The sequence below is a fragment of the Xenia sp. Carnegie-2017 genome, unplaced genomic scaffold (assembly GCF_021976095.1).
Source record: "Xenia sp. Carnegie-2017 unplaced genomic scaffold, XeniaSp_v1 HiC_scaffold_2, whole genome shotgun sequence".
Classification (NCBI taxonomy): Eukaryota; Metazoa; Cnidaria; class Anthozoa; order Malacalcyonacea; family Xeniidae; genus Xenia; species Xenia sp. Carnegie-2017.
The window spans coordinates 971,297-987,642 of NW_025813482.1; the positions used below are offsets into that span (position 1 = coordinate 971,297).

Consider the following 16,346-nt stretch of genomic DNA (forward strand, 5'->3'; position numbering starts at 1 on the left):
CATTTTGGTTTATTGTTGTACAAGTTATTATAGAGGTTGGTGTAGCTAACTCATAGTTTGATAGATTCTGTCTTGAGTTTTTCAAATGATTTTGTTAGTTTTTGAAATTCAGCAGTTTGATTTTTATGTTCAAATGTAACCGTGATATTTTTAAATTTTGCCATGGTTTATTTTTAATGTTTCCTTAAGCTTTTCATATACTGTAGTAAATTCATAAAAATTGTTATACATCGTAGACTTAGGTTGTCGTTACACCTATTGATATAAGCCACTGTATGGTTATCGTTCTAGTTTCGTTGCTTTTAAAAATTTCGACTGTTTGACTTCCGGTATGCACGAAACAATCTGAGCTCAGTGAACTGAATTAAAAGTTATTTATGGAGTTCACTGTCTGGGCTCCACGCTAACATCAGAGATTAACAACGCGAAGTGTCTTTATATGTGCATTCACTATTCAAAGCTTGCGTAATGGTAGATTTATTTGGTGGTCGAGTGAATAAGGACCAAAACATTGTCGTACTAATCCTTTTCGGCGTTTGTTGTTTCATATTTGGACATTTCTTTAGTGGCCTTGTTCAAAATAATGCTATTATCGTCGATGAATGGAAAGATATTGTTATCTTTATAGGATCTTTATGTCTGAATATAGGAGACACGATCTTGCAGCTTCTAAATGCTTGTATCATTCCACTGATCATCATCTGTATTTTATATGCTGTGGTTTGGCTGGACACCAGAACAGCAGAAAATGTTGTTCGATACTCGGCGATTTATTATTTAGGCATGATATTTATCGCAGTTGGAATTATACTGGCGTTGAGGTTTGTATAGGGCTTGGACGCTGGATTATTTTAACAATAGTTAGCTAAGCTCCTTGCAAACTTTTATGTTTTGCATGAAGCTCAAAACTACTGCAATAACTATCAAACAAAATATGAAATTGAATGAGGACAGAATTTGCTTTTAGTTCTTCTTTCAAGTGAGTTTTGCGATGTTTGCGCAATAAATTAATGATCTCATATAATGAAAAGAATTTTAGTTAATTTCATGCTCTGTTGAGTATCAGCACTATGATGTACTCCCCAACATGGCCGCTTTGACGTCACATGAATACATTCTATAGTCTGTCTTCAAAAATTGGAACCACATTTTTCACTTAAAAACTTCAACATGTCTTTTTAAAAAACGATTGACGTTCATATTTATGATATATTTTTCAGAGAGAAACTAGGGTGGAATGGAATTGCTAAGGAAGAGCAGGTACACCTAAAAAATAAAAGAATTTGTTGATAAAGCAATTTTTATCTTTATTTTCTTAAATAACACCGTTCAGGGTGCCTCCTGGCAAGCTGATTGCTTGGGTGCACATTGCTCTGTTCATACAGAGCTCATGGCAGTTACGCCACTGACATTATTGTATCCATAAGATGGCAACATAGCTACATGAGTGACGGTAAATTGTAGAGAAGATAGTTTCGCCGATGGTCTCGCTAGCGTGATCCTGTGATTTCGGCAAACTTTCATAGACATGCGTCAGCACAATCATAACATTTGAATTCATTCAATATTAATTTAAACAAACATCGTACAATTTGACGATACAGTTTTAAACGATTTAATTTTTACTGACGAAAACTATAAAAGTGAAAGCCAACCCGTACAAAACAGCAAAGACAAGAAACAAAGCAAGCTTCGTTTCATGACAAATAATGCCATATAATAAACCTTTTAATAACCTCGCTTTCTCCATCTTTACTGAGAAATATCGGCCTTTTGTCTTTTTCTACAAACCTCGTCCTATGGGCTCGGTCTGCACAAAAACACTTCGGTCTGTTATGTCTCCGTAAAAACCTCGAGCTCGGTTATTAAGGGCTCATTATCATGTTTAATAATGACTATTTTTATTTCTCATTTTATTAGTAGTATCCTTTTTTTATTTGACTTGCTATTGAGGTTTGATTAATTAGTAGAGTTAATAATATTCAGTGAGACGTGATATTAACACTAATACATACAAACATACAAATTTCAGTATGGTACCATCAAGTCACCTGGCAAATCCTGCAGCGATATTCTTCAGAAAAGATCAGAAGGCTGTTTTCCCGATGACATTTATTGGATTTCCATTGAACCAAACAGTAAGACATTAAAACTTACGTTGGTGCATGTTCCATACAAGTGTTTAATTTTTATTCCAGAGAATTTTACAGTAGCATGCATCAATAAAAATCTATTGAAAACTAATTCTCACTCGTACGAAAAGCATTAAAGGTATAGAATACTTTAAAGGATACAGCATATACGAGATTTTGCAAGTTTCGTGTGGTTATTTCAACAAACATTTCAATGACATTTTTATATTACGTTATATATCACGATACTACGCTGTCCAGGTAATTTTAACATTACTAGTGCTTGGGTTTCAGGAAAAGAGATTGATAATTTTTTGTAATATTTCGTACAAGCTCACACGTTAGATTAATTACCTTTTATTATACGGCAAGCGTCACTTCTGGTGAAATGGTGCTCTTTGATAGGCTTAGAAACTTTTTGCCGGTCCATTATTTTCCCGCAACGGTGACGGTCTATCACATGTAACTAATTTTACAAATGCCGTTTTTATGTTTAAGACAGATAGTACGTCTGTGCGACTTAAGACGAATTTTTTTAATGCGTCTCTTAAATCGTCGGAAGGATAAAGACGGCTATTAGACGAATTAACTGTCAAGACGACTTTAGCTTTTAATTCGTCTTGAGAGGATTTAAAGTTGTCAACTCGTCTCGACCAGTTGATTTTGCCGTTTAGTTTAAGTCAACCAGATGTATTATCTGTCTAAAGCATAAAAACGGCCAATGTAAAAAAAAAAACGAAAGAAAAACCATATAGCTACGAATGTGAGTCAAAAATAGAGCACTTGCAAAGTGGGTTTATTGTTCAGATGACACAATTTCAAACAATTTATTTTTTACCGACAAAAACTAGTGGAGTGAAAGCCAGTCCTTGCACAACAGCGAGGACAATAAAGAAGGAAAGCTTCGTTTCTTGTCAAATAATGCCATATAATACACCTTTTATTAACTTCACTTGTTCAGTCTTTCCTGAGAAATCTCGGAGCTCTATTTTAGTACAACCTTGCCCAACGGGCTCGGTCTGCACAAAAAATTCGGTCCTATATTTCTCCGTAAAGACCCCGAGCTTCGTTGATAAGGGCTTATAACATTCTGTTCATGATGTATAGTTCACGCAGAGTCAATTACAAATTTTTCAAGATTTTGTTCATTTTTCTAGGAAATAGAGAAAACGCATTTCCAGTGTTTTGTGACATGAAATCAGGAGGTAAGCAATTTCAAACTGAAACTTTAATGCAAGCTTCACAATGAACGTGATAAAAGCATTAAAAGCACGAGATAAAGAGCACGTGACAAAATTATTTATTTTTAAAAAAGTGCCTAAAATAACATGCAAGGATAATTGTAACAAGAAAATTTAATGAAGAATGTTTTATGCAGTGCGGTGTTTGAAATCAAATGAAGATATGATCTTCGCACTTTTGCTGGACAATTTAAGCAATTGTTTCATGAACCTGAAAAATTCAGGGATCATCCCGTTGAGTCACCTGAATTTTTCAGGTTCATGAGACAATTGCTTAAATTGTCCAGCAAAAGTGCGAAGATCATATCTTCATTTAAAGAAAGTTTAATCTTGCTTGAATTAATTAAAGAACGTGAGTCAACCAAGATGCACTTTGCGCTTTAGTATATGTTTATATCTTAAAGTAATTTTCTTGAAAAGTCACAAAGCACAAGTTAATCCAATGGCAATTGGCCTTCCCCGTTTACGTAAAAAACCTTTTCAAATCATAAGTTACTTAAAAACAATGTGTTAGGTACATTTAAAAATAAACGCCTACATTGACTACATAATGAATACATACTTACCGACGTCGAACAATTACAATGCCAACAAAATGGCCGTCACACCTACCGTGATTTGCGCGCAATGCATCTCGGTTGACATACATTCTTTCATTACATAAACTGGACGCCCTTTCAAGTGGAGAAATCAATTGTGATGATGGTATTAGCCTTATAAAGTGTTTTTAAAAGGTTTTTGTTTGTAAAAAATCCGGAAGTGGTTGACTTTTTGTAGAATGCGAATGACCAGAACTTACTCATACTAAGCTAATTTGAGGCTCTTACAATTGTAAGACCTTACAATTGTAAAACCTCGATTGTCCGCTATCCAAGCTCTTGTATCACCTCATCTTCAGCAGTTTTAACTTAGCTATCGTCGGAAGACCTGTAAAGTAATCATGTATTCTGCAGGATTTACAATGGCTTTCAAGGTTGTTTCTGGAGGCAACCGATTAACAAGTATTGGTAAATTTTGGAAGCAGAAATTACCTTCACATGAATCAAGTTTAGGAGCTCTTAACAAATTTAAATCATTTACGGGACTTTATAAAAATCGTCTTGTCGATCCAACAAATTGGAACAAAGTAGTGTCGAGTGAGGTAAAATCTGGGTAAAATTTATAATTAAAGTAAGAATATAAAAATGACAAGCGATTTCACCTGAACAGTTGTTTTTGTTGAGCAAGAACCAATGCATAAGCGATTGCTGGGATGTAGAAGTAGAACATGTTTCTCGTCGTCAGTGACGGTGCAGGTTCATAGAAATAGCGAGCTTTAGCAAGAGTACGACTACGACAACAACTAATGCAACGAGTACAAAGTTTGACAGTGTAAGGGAATGGCACGAGGCAGTTGCTTCGTCAAAATTTTGCATTTTTGCTTTAGTTGCAAACGCCAGGGCCGGTTGCACGAAGCCTGGGTAGCGTTATCCATTGGATAGCAAAAAATTTCCAACTTTTTAAAAAGGTGTTTATATTTTTCATACGACAAAGAAATTTCGTAATCTTTGAAACAATATTTTGTTTCAGTGATTGCTCAGTTCTAATCTAATATATTTTGCTTTTTATAAGGTTTTATAAAAGTACAAAAAATTGCTATCTAGTAGATAACGCTATCCAGGGCCTTTTTATTGTGAAAAACACCAAATTTTGTGAAGCAGCTACGGCCCTTTAGACTGAAAAATCTTCACTATTTTACATTTTACGTACGATATATTTGTACTATTTTATTGTTTGTTTACCTTTCACTTAGCGTATGAAATACTTGGAAGTTTTGCAGGTCATATTTTTGTTTTAATCTGCGGTCAAAAAAGTTTCTGAAATAAAGCCTGGTGGTTGAAAATGGCACTGTCGACTTATTTCCTCAACAATAAGAAATCATACCTACTTTCTTTTTATAAGAAGACATTGTAGTCGCGACAGAGTTTATAAATAAAACTAGAGGTGGCATTGATGACGAATTTAGGAAACGCGAGAGTTGGGGGGGAAATTTAGGTCCCAGATGCATTGCTTATTTAAACAAGAAGTAAACAGATATTCTTTTGTCGTCTGCTTTCAAGTTTTGGATTCTTTTTTGATATACTGCATAGTACGTTTTTTACTCTTTTGTACCAGAATCAAGAAAATTTGTCAATTTTAAGCGTTAGCAATTGTTTTAGCGAGCTGTTATGATTATATGTTGTTTATAATCTCCGAATACTTAGTATGTTTCCATTAATCTATAAGCAATGAAAACTTGTGTTGTTCGTTTTTATTTTTACAACTCACGTATTCACATGGTTTAACCATTTTTATCATTTTTTCCGGTATGGATGACAAATATATGTTTTTTTGAAGTCTGTTAGAACTTGAATTAAAGACGAAAGAGGTCTTTTTATCAAGCAATGACTGACGGACTTATAATTTACTGAATGAGTATAAAAGCAACACAATCAAGTCAAGTTTTCAATGCAAAATAGATTTTGCCCTCTAAAAACACATATCATATTTTGGACTATAGATTTTATTACGATGCCATTTCTAGTATTATTTATAATGTTTATGGTTGTCACCAAAATGTTTCGCGCAAAAATGGCATACTTCTTACTCGTAGTCGTATTTGTAGTCTTCGCTAAAGCTCCCTAAAATTACCTAAGCTGAGAGTAACAATTTAAAACTGTCGTAAATATTTTAAATAAGGTACGTTTTGTGTTGTACAAAAACGGCTTGGAACAGTTGGTCCTTAAGTTCAAATGTCCGAATTGCAGCTACATCGACTGGTTTACACAACTTAACCTCGTGGAGTCCCCATGGCATGATATAACATCGTCTACCTTTAACTACTTTACAATAGAAGGTCGTTGCTGGAATAGTAGATGTCGTGATTTTCATATAAATCACTACTATGGTGGATGTCCCAAGGATGATGGATGGTTAAGCATTGGAAACACTAAAGTTTGCCCCTGGGATAGCCGATTTCCAGGAACATCATTCATTTACAGCATAGTTGGGCGACATCAGATTTACAATGATTACAGTAAGTCGTAAAAGAATATTTTATTGATCATTACTGTGCAGTGGATGTGGAAATAATAAGCCAAACGCATTTAAAAAAAAGTTAATCAGGAAGTTCATCTCATTTTCTTTTGTCTTTAATAACTAACATGAATAAAATTCCTCAATTCTGATTGGTTAATAACAGTGCACTTTATCGTAAATACCAGTGCAAAAATACGAAACACCGGTGCAAAAGTGTGAAACCTCGGTGCAAAAAAGCGAAACACCAGTGCAATTTATTTTTGAAAAATGCACTCCTGATTGGTTTATGAGAAAAAGAAGTGATCTAAGAGCCAATCAAAATAAAACATTTCAAAGGCGGGAACGTTACATTATTGTTAACAAAGCAATTACAATGGCTGGCGTAAGTTTTAAGTATATTTTCTTTTTACGTTTAAAATGCAGTTAAAAATCAACAAAATTAAGAATTTTTTTCATGTATATTATTAAGAAGTCTTGTGCTCGAGCAATTTTGACAGTCTTTGAAAAACTCACTCGTGCATGTTTTTCCCAAATTGCACTCGAAACCATGCTATTACCTACACTAAATACTAATGCGTTCTGTGCATGTAAAGTTCAACGTTTGATATAGGCCTTAGTTATTCAATTGAAAAATAAAAAGGAGCAAATTTCAGCATATCTTTGCTATTATGTTTGCATAGATTCTTTCTCTGGAGACTCCGATGTTTTAGCTATTTTCGTGCGATGACGGGCTCAGGTAAAGTTTTAAATGGTTATTATCATGCATGTAAGATGAGTGAAAGTTAAAAAATTGGCAATGTAAAACTATAAATAGAATTTCATGCAAATAAATTTAGGAAGTTTGACGTGCATTTATAATAGCTACAATCAGGGAAACCGCAAAAAAACAGTTGTTTATTTTGAGTCGTGGCGGTCGTCAACAAATAATCTTATTGTGCTTCATTAAGTAATTTTTTATCAATAGATCCCGAGCTTAAAAAGAATAAATAATTTTTTATCAATTTATTTCAAATAACCCACAGGTAGCAAAAAATAAAATCATAGGTCGATTTCCACGAGAAAAGGTTCTGTAAATGATTGCTTTTCTATTACTGCCAAAGAACAACTGACAACGGTTGACATTAAAACTGGAGAAATGCCTTCAAATTCAAATTAAGTTCTAACCACTAAATTCATTTTTTAATTTTTCAGGCAATGGTTGAAGTGATCGCTTTGGAGGAGTTTTTTCGTCTTTCAGTGGCTTATTCTAGTCCAATCAATACATGCATGGTTTAAGTATAACATTATGTAGTTAGCTATAGTGAAATAAAAGACAAAAAAGACTATTGAAGCAAAACTCTGTCTTCTTACTTATTATATCCCTAACTTCGTGTCTGTCATTGAAAAATTCAAATTTTAGCATTTGTAATCACCTGAGCTTTTTCTTTTTAGCTTACATCATATTTCACGGAAAACTAATCGTTTGTAAAACGTGAGTTTCATTTTTTGACATACTTTTCAGGAAGCCAGTCAAATATATTGAAAAGTTGACTTTAAATTTTACCACGCCGACGTCGGCCTCATATCTGAGTTATCGAGCATTACTTAAATTTTTTGAAGCAAACGTAAATGATGAAATGTCTATGATTTGTAATATTACATGTTCGCTTTATTTACAGAATTCACAATAAGTACTTAGGACATGATAACATAAAATATTGCCATCAGTTAGGCATCACCTCCCAAAGCCCTTGAAGTGTAAACCCATCTTTTAGCTTCTCTATTGCCAAGCCAAGCTCGGGATTGAACACGGGTTCTCGATCTGTAGACTAAATAAACCAAAACTCTTCTTTCAACAACTGTACTATAACAAAACCATCCACGTACACATATTCTATAAAACACAGTTCTAATGAATCTGCATCTGAAGCCAGCCGAAAGCGATGTAAATAAGTACGAAGTCATTTGATTACAAAGTGCCACAGATCAAACTCGGCCTGAAAATTTCATGAAGTATATATAGGTGTTTTTTATACACCAGTCGCCAAAAATATTACGAATAACAATGTGACAAAAAGAAAAAAAATCATCGCATAACTTTAAAACAGGTGAGGAGAATAAGCCTTTTTTTTTCTTTTCACCGTCAATAAATGTACTACAATACTCTTCCCTCCCTGACGCAATTACAGAAAAAAAAGAGTTAATACATCACCTCAGCATCGGGAGACATGCTTTTGACCAATGAAACATAGGCATAAGGAGGGTCAACGATCGTATACAATAATATTCTTCAATAAAATCGAGGGGAAGAACATGTCGTTGGACAAATTTGGATGGAGAGGCATGTGACTTGTACGTTAATCTTATTAGGAGAAACAGTCGACATGTTTAGAAAAATTGATCAAGAAAATTAGGAATCAAGGACTGTCGACCACATCTTTATATGAATCCAACGAATTTTTAGGCCTTTAACTATATATTTCAAATTCAAGAGCATTCAAGGATATTTAAGGACATCCAGAAAGCTGTTTGTATCATGACCGCAAAATTTTGTATACTTACTCGATAAAATGATTTAAACGTAAAAAAATGAAAATAAATTATCAATTAAATTAAAATCATCTCGGTCAAAACTATACATCATAAACAAATATTTATATTTACTTACTTTATGGCCATCAGCAAAGTACGCCTAAAAGTCAACAAATATACAATTATTAATACGACATCCATAATTAGCACCATTTCCATCAATCAGTCAGAGAGAATTAACAAATGGAACATGAATACATTTTAGAGGCAAAATTAAAATATTTGTCTGTTTCACATTATTGCTATTTTATAAAAGAAAAAAAAGATCTTTTTCGTGTTTGCACTGGCTTATGCAAGCTTCGGAGACGTTTGTGAGAACTCCCGAACATGTGCAACCTTCGGTCTCGGGCTTGCACTGATCTGCTTTCCAATTCCCCCAAAGGTCTCCGAGGTTTGCATAAGCCTATGCAAACACAGTAAACATCTTTTATTTCTTAAAAAGAATTGCTCTAAAATGACATTTAGACTTTAGAAAACGCATGATATATGGGCAGCAAAAAATGAAGCAATGAGGTAGATTGATGAACATATGTAGATTGTTGATTATAACAAAAATATAACAATGCAATAATACTCCGTATATGCATAACTTGTCATATCAAAGCTTAAAGGCTACACGGTAGTTTTACTTCCGCAAACTTTATTAATTTTGCATTGAACCAAAAATTTAACAGTACAACATAATGGTCAGCCATGTATGCATGCACAGATGCTAGCCACTAAAACTACAGAAGCCATAACCGCTGTTATACACCACATCGACAATAGGTAGCAAAGCCAGTTTTCCTACTGCTATACAATGCAAATATTTTGTTCAATTACAGAAAAGACAGCGAATGAAATCAATTCTCAACAGAATGCAAAAAAAAATGATAAAAAAATTCACAGCAGGAACTACAGTAGCGCTCGCGTATTTGCTAACATACGATACGCGTTTGAAACGCGTACGATACGAAAAACATACGCGTATGATACGACAACGAAAGGCGTATGATACGAGAACGATACGAGTATGATACGATAACGATACGAGTATGATACGATAACAATACGAGTATGATACGAGAATGTTTTTCGTATCATATCGTGTTAGTGTGCAATATTAAGAAAATGATACGGGTATGACACGAGAGCGATACGTGTATGATACGACAATGATACAAGCAACACTTTTTTTACATGAATAGCAATGCAAAAAACAAAGTAGTAACCAAAGCATGATTTACCCCTGTACTAGAGAACGTTAACGTACTTAGAACAATCACAAGTTTTTGCTTAGTTCGCGCGCATCTTGTTTTAGAGAGTTTTACAAGAATCAACTTTTTTATATACACTCTGTAGCTATAGCTATGTATATATGGCTATAGATAATTGAGAATCATCAATGGTTAATGAATTTATGATACAAATAGCTGTAGTTTTACGCATATTACAAAACAAACACCATGACCAGCCGGCAATTTAAAAAAATGGGGTAAGAAACAAATTCCGAAGAAACAAGACATCTTGAGATTACAAAATGACTTTGAAATAAAGTCGAAAATTTACAATTCACTTCTCGTGTTGTTCTGATTCATATTTTGTAATCTCAAGATATATTGTTTTTTCGGAGTTTGTTTCTTACAAAACAAACAATTACAAACCTATAAACAGACATTACAGTTGAAAATAATCTTGGACTGCCAGAAACCTATTGTTAACAAAAAACGAATAAAAAACAATCAGAAGTAGGAATAATTGAGTTTTTCAAGTTCGATAATTGAAAATACACAATATATGTGTGAAGAAAAAGGGTAGCCGAGATGAAAATCACCAAAACCCTATATAATAACAAAATTTATAACATTTGTCTTATTTTGGGGAAAAAACTAAAATTCCCGGTGAGAATCATTGAAGACCTGTTAACTACAGGTAAAATGACTTAAAAACAGGAAAGATATGTACAATTGGCGAACAAGTTTTGAACATTGAAACCGATACCAGGTACACCATGTCAATTTCTTACCAAGTTTGTAAAAATAAATTCAAATCTTGTGTGATTACATCGAGTAAGAACATATAAAGATTCTGTCTTACCACGAAGTTTCTAAAAATAATGATAAGACAATGTTTGCTTGCATGTGAAAACATGTTACCTGAAGAAAGTGAATGTTTGTAAGGTGAAGAAAATGAAGTAACAGCACAATGGTGTTTTGCATTATATATTAATTTCGTTTTAGAGAATGAAACTGCAATCTTTTTTCTATTAACGACCAAAAACCTTTAAGAAGATGGGTCGATGTTAGTGGTGAAATTAGTAGTCATATTATGTTGTGAGACTTAGTCAGACTTAATAAGCGAGTCACGTCAGAATTCTATTGGTACGTACGTACATTGCTTGTGATGCACTAAGTCAGGTGGTCTACAAAGTTGTGCAGTTTCAAACAACCTGCAAGTCTTTGGCTTGAAGTGATTTAAATAGTACAATTTGTCTCCTATGACATCTGGTGATGCCAAAGGGAAGTCCATATACGGTAATTCAATCCAAGCGCAAACACAGATTATAAAATGCTCAATAGTATTATGAAAAATAGTTCATCAAATACATTCAACGTGTTTGTATAAAATGAAACAAAATGCTTCTGCCAATGCAAAGGAGAAAAACTTACAGAACTTGCAACTCTAGTGGAAAGGTTGAGGATACATCCAAATCCAACAGCTGAAAAAAAAGAAGGAAGTGCAACCATTAGTTACAGTTTTCCCTCATACACAAAGCAGGTCCATGCATACTTGATTTTGCTTTTACCCCAGTCACAGTCTCTACTTATGTACCGTCAACTGGGGTTATTTGGGACAGTGGTGTAAATTGGGACAAATATTTAATGCTTTGCATTCCATACTCTTTGACAAGCACTCAGTTGATTTATTTAAAAAATTCCTTTTGCACAAAGCCAGTAAGCTTTTTTTCTTTGCTCAGTTGAGTGAAACATTTGAATAGTAATATTTTATCTCATGATTCTTGTATTTTTGATATTTGTTGAATTTGCTACATTTTTCAAGACACGAAAAAAATTGTGCTGTTGCGACGCTTCGAAAATAGTAAAATTTACAAACACTGTAATTTTTGTTACACTACGTTTCTCTTTGAATTTTAAGATGAACGGTTTAGTTTTCTGAGGACTAGTATTTTCGTCAGAGGATAGTTTGGGACATCCGTAGATGAACCACACCTCTAAAGCTTGTACCTTTTTCTTCAAAGCTCTGCCATGTGGCACTGCTTCGAAAGCTGCCATGTTGTATGTTACTTAGTTACGATTTAAAATTGAAATACGGATATTTATGATTTCTGATCTGTAATTACTTGGCTAATTGTAGTTAAAGTGTATTTTTCCTGAAGTGTACCCTTTTTCCAATTTACCCCAGAAGCTTGCACATAAGAAAAACATAACTGGGAGAACATTATAAAACATAAAGTGTCCCATATAATCCTGGCTGGTAAAAACTAAGAATATATAGCAAAATCAAAGGCTGTCCCTATTTTGTCCACATGGGGTAATTTGGGACTCAAGCATATTTTTAAAAAGTGTAGAGACAAAATAAAATGAATGATGCAGTAATTAGGATGATGAAAAACTGTGATTTAAAATTGTAGCGAGAGACTTGCCAAGCGGAAATCGAATACGTGTGATAAAAATCAATGCCCAACATAAAGTTCTGATTAGAGCCATAGAATAGACCAAAAAAAACTGTGATTATTTATTCAACTTTTACCACCAAAACCTCTATTCATACTTCATGCCTTGGTACATTATTTCAAATGTATATGTAAAAACAGTCCCAAATAACCCCAGTTGACGGTATGCATATGTTTTACATGTCAGATTTAATAATTAGCACTACATACTCACAGAGGTTGACACGTTGCATGGTCTGAGAATGCCATATTACTCGAAGATTTGTGACAATCAATCTACATGATGTTAAAGAATAATGATATTGCAATAAAAACAAAAGTTATTCATTGCTGAAAGTGTTTTTTTCCTAACTAGATTAACAGGAATTTCCTAACTATGTTAACAGTAATTCCTAAGTGCATTAACAGGAATTCCTAAGTGCATTAACAGGAATTTCCTAAGTGCATTAACAGGAATTTTAGCAGTGAGTAGCCTTAAATTAGGATATCTTATAGAAACGTAGTTTCTTTGAGCTCAAATACTGACAAAAATACTCCCATTCTATCTAAGCCTTGAAAGTTTTGGGATGAAACAAACAAGTTAAATTTTATCTAAAAGTTAGAAGATGTGAAATAATTTCATAACATAAATATCAATTAATGGATAAATTTTCAAAAACATTTTTTAGAATGAATGGTATTTTTTTTGTTTTCTGGTAATTTATTCTGCACACAAAAACATGCCTATGTATCTAAATTAAGAATTCTTTAAAAAAATATAACGAGTATTGGGTACATAACAATAAGAAGAACATAGAATTTTAACAGATTGTTTTGCTATAGTACCTCTGTCACCATTATTGCCTTTTGTATCTTCAACTGAATCCAACTTATCAATTTGAATCTATAAAGAATAACAAAGAAACTCAGACTATGCAAATAGACTTAGTGACACTACAAATATGGGTACATACTGTTCAAACTAATTGAAATGTAAAATACAATTAACAATCACATTAAAGTGATTGGGAGTTAACTTGTTTAAACTGTACTTAGAATGCACTACACAGGAGTTTATCAAGATATCAACATTACCTACTTGCAAATGTGTTGAAAGACATGCATTTCACAAACTGGTGGATTGCATCTTTATTTTGCAATATAGCAGCCCTTCCCCCACTGAATTATTCCTGATCTCAAAGAATCACTACATAAAGTAATACCTCTCCATTTCTCATTCTCATTTGTCTAGATAAGTAAAATTGATGATATAAGGTTGTTGCTGAGGAATTAATGAACAAGATTGATGTCAAACACAAAATTTTATAAGTACAGTATAGAACATTGAATTATGTTATTGGCAGGAAAACTCATCAATACTTAAGAATTTCAGATTACAATTTTCAAAACTTCTGTAGTTTTCATGCAAACAAGGACTTGCATATTTTCTCTTCATATATCCAATACAATTTTGAAAAGTGCAATTTTCAGCAAATAAACAGAAATCCAAGAGATTTCTGCGGTGGTTTAATTGGTTTTCTTGGCATATAAACCGTAAGACGACATCCCACGGACAACGACTCAATGATCGCTAACGATAGATGTCCTTTCACAAGAAGTTATAAGAGAAAATAGAATATAAGAAATGGAATGAAAGAAACGGATCCAAAAGCAGTGTTCACTTAATATTAAAGTAGCTTTATATCATATTACACATAATATACTTACTGTAGTGTAATGTCAAAACGTACATCACGATCTTTCCATAGTATATCAGCCATAATTTAAAGAAAGAAAGTACTCATAGTCGCTATAAACCAACGAAAAAGTTATTCTTTGCAAGAGCGTACAAAATCCATACAATAATTATTGACACAAAGATAGTCATGGAAACAAGTACATGACAATACTTGATGTTACCAAAAGTATAAAACAATGAGAGTGAGAGACAAAATACTGAGGAAGCCGTTGTCAATAAAACATAGGGTATGTGGCAAAACTTACTCTGTCATAGATCGCATCAACTTTGTCATATATAGCAGCACCTTGAAATTCGAAAACTAATAAACATATTGACTTTATTTAACCCGACATCATATACTAGCTCCGTTCTCCTTACTCCTTTGAAAACATGAAAAACTCAAGAAACAAAAATTATTTCACTGTCTGCTCCTAAATGTCTTACTTGCACAAACAATACGCTTTCATTAAACCTTGCCATGAAAATAATAATCTCCACAGAAAAATCTCCATGACAAGTTGCATAATCTCACACAAAGCAATTCTTTCGTTTCTTTCCAGGGATGTTAAAACCGGAGAGTCCAAGGGGATCAAGGCCCTAAAACGTCATTCAAAAAAGGGCCCTTTTTTGAGGTAAAGTGTTTCTTCATTGTAAAAAAGTTTTTAATGAGCAGTATGCAGAGAAAAGTGCCCTCATCAAGTTTATCTTTCTTCGCCAACAAAGAAATTTTATTCAACTAAGTAAAACATAAAATATTTGGCAAACTTGCACTTACCGCTAAAATTATGTTACTGTTTGTCAGTTTGAGTAATTTAACAATAACGACGACTTAAGAGAATTTAATATGTAACACTAACATGAGGTAGTACCATCGTGTTATCAACTTTCCTGTAGGTTTCACTTCCAGTATAATTGAAAAGACAAAAACCGACTAATCAACACACAGTAAGACATAATTCAGTCAGAATCCTTTTCACCTGTACTTCCCAGGAAATTTACGAGAGCAAGTATAAACAAAAGCAATAGACCAATACCTTGTCCTTTCAAACAAAAGCAACCGGAAAACGACAGCTTACGCCTTAAATAATAAGACAAATACACAGACGGTCAAATCAGTTCTATTAAATTCATGAAAATAAAGCTATGACAAGCGAATCTATGCATGGCGAAAGTAGTGATGGCAGCCAAATCGCCACAATTATATTTAAACGAAGAGATGGCACTGTGTATATATGATGATTTGACTTCGCTACTGTTAAACCTAAAATGCAATCATTTGCTTTCTTATAGTTTCTTTCTGTGTTACATATATACTAGATGCTTTGATTACCTACTGCATCAGCTAAAAGATCCTTTTTCATGGAAAGGTTTCTCAAAAATTATTTCACATAATGATCACCATCACTGAAAAGCACTACGGACAAAAAATATTTGCTCGATTTACACAAACTAACGAGATTCGATTTGCAATTAAACAGTTGCAAAAGAACGCAGATCAAGTCTTTTTCAAAATTTTAAGGACAAAGAACTGTAATCATTATTTCTTTGGTCATTAGCACGGTAAGATATTTTTAACATTAAAAAAGTAATACGTGTCAGCCTTAAATGTCCTTTTCACCAGGAAAGTTCCCTAGAAATTTATCCCCAACTTAAATGTGCTTCCCACCCCTATTTTTTTCTTTTGCATTGATTGTATTTTATTTTGGTTGAACTAAATTGATCAAGTCCCTCGTGGAACAAAAAATGCAAAAGAAATTTGCACTGTCTGTGTAAACATGACACGAAAAATATAGTAAGCTCAAAAATTACATTTACTTTTTATATAAAGTAATTAATTGAAGAACAAATTACTTTTCTGAGAAAAACATAAAATTAGCAACAACAAATGCCATGTGAAGAAGTAATTTACTTATTACTTTTAAGGTTACCGAGCTTCAATTCAACATTACTCC

General features: G+C 33.3%; 2 protein-coding genes across 3 annotated transcripts; one reads left to right on the forward strand and one right to left on the reverse strand.

Moving 5' to 3' along the window:
* Positions 1 to 401: 401 nt before the first annotated feature.
* LOC124440720 lies at positions 402 to 7,766 on the forward strand. Of its 2 annotated transcripts, none has more exons than XM_046991147.1 (8): positions 402 to 821; positions 1,221 to 1,260; positions 2,033 to 2,138; positions 3,290 to 3,337; positions 4,327 to 4,514; positions 6,092 to 6,428; positions 7,101 to 7,166; positions 7,622 to 7,766. In XM_046991147.1, exons 1-8 carry the CDS (start codon positions 469 to 471, stop codon positions 7,630 to 7,632), a joined length of 1,149 nt encoding a protein of 382 aa, XP_046847103.1. In that variant the 5' UTR covers positions 402 to 468; the 3' UTR covers positions 7,633 to 7,766. The 2 variants fall into 2 exon arrangements, with proteins under 2 accessions (XP_046847103.1, XP_046847105.1); XM_046991149.1 differs by having other exon boundaries at positions 405 to 821; positions 7,111 to 7,166.
* Positions 7,767 to 8,035: 269 nt separating this feature from the next.
* Positions 8,036 to 14,503, reverse strand: LOC124440725 (Bardet-Biedl syndrome 5 protein homolog). The gene is made up of 9 exons (XM_046991158.1): positions 14,382 to 14,503; positions 13,877 to 13,901; positions 13,500 to 13,557; positions 12,889 to 12,950; positions 11,650 to 11,699; positions 11,007 to 11,087; positions 10,645 to 10,691; positions 9,078 to 9,101; positions 8,036 to 8,238 (listed from the first exon to the last, which is right to left on the reverse strand). The coding sequence occupies exons 4-9, from the start codon at positions 12,905 to 12,907 to the stop codon at positions 8,190 to 8,192; spliced, it is 270 nt and encodes an 89-aa protein (XP_046847114.1). The 5' UTR covers positions 12,908 to 12,950; positions 13,500 to 13,557; positions 13,877 to 13,901; positions 14,382 to 14,503; the 3' UTR covers positions 8,036 to 8,189.
* Between the last annotated feature and the right edge of the window lie 1,843 nt (positions 14,504 to 16,346).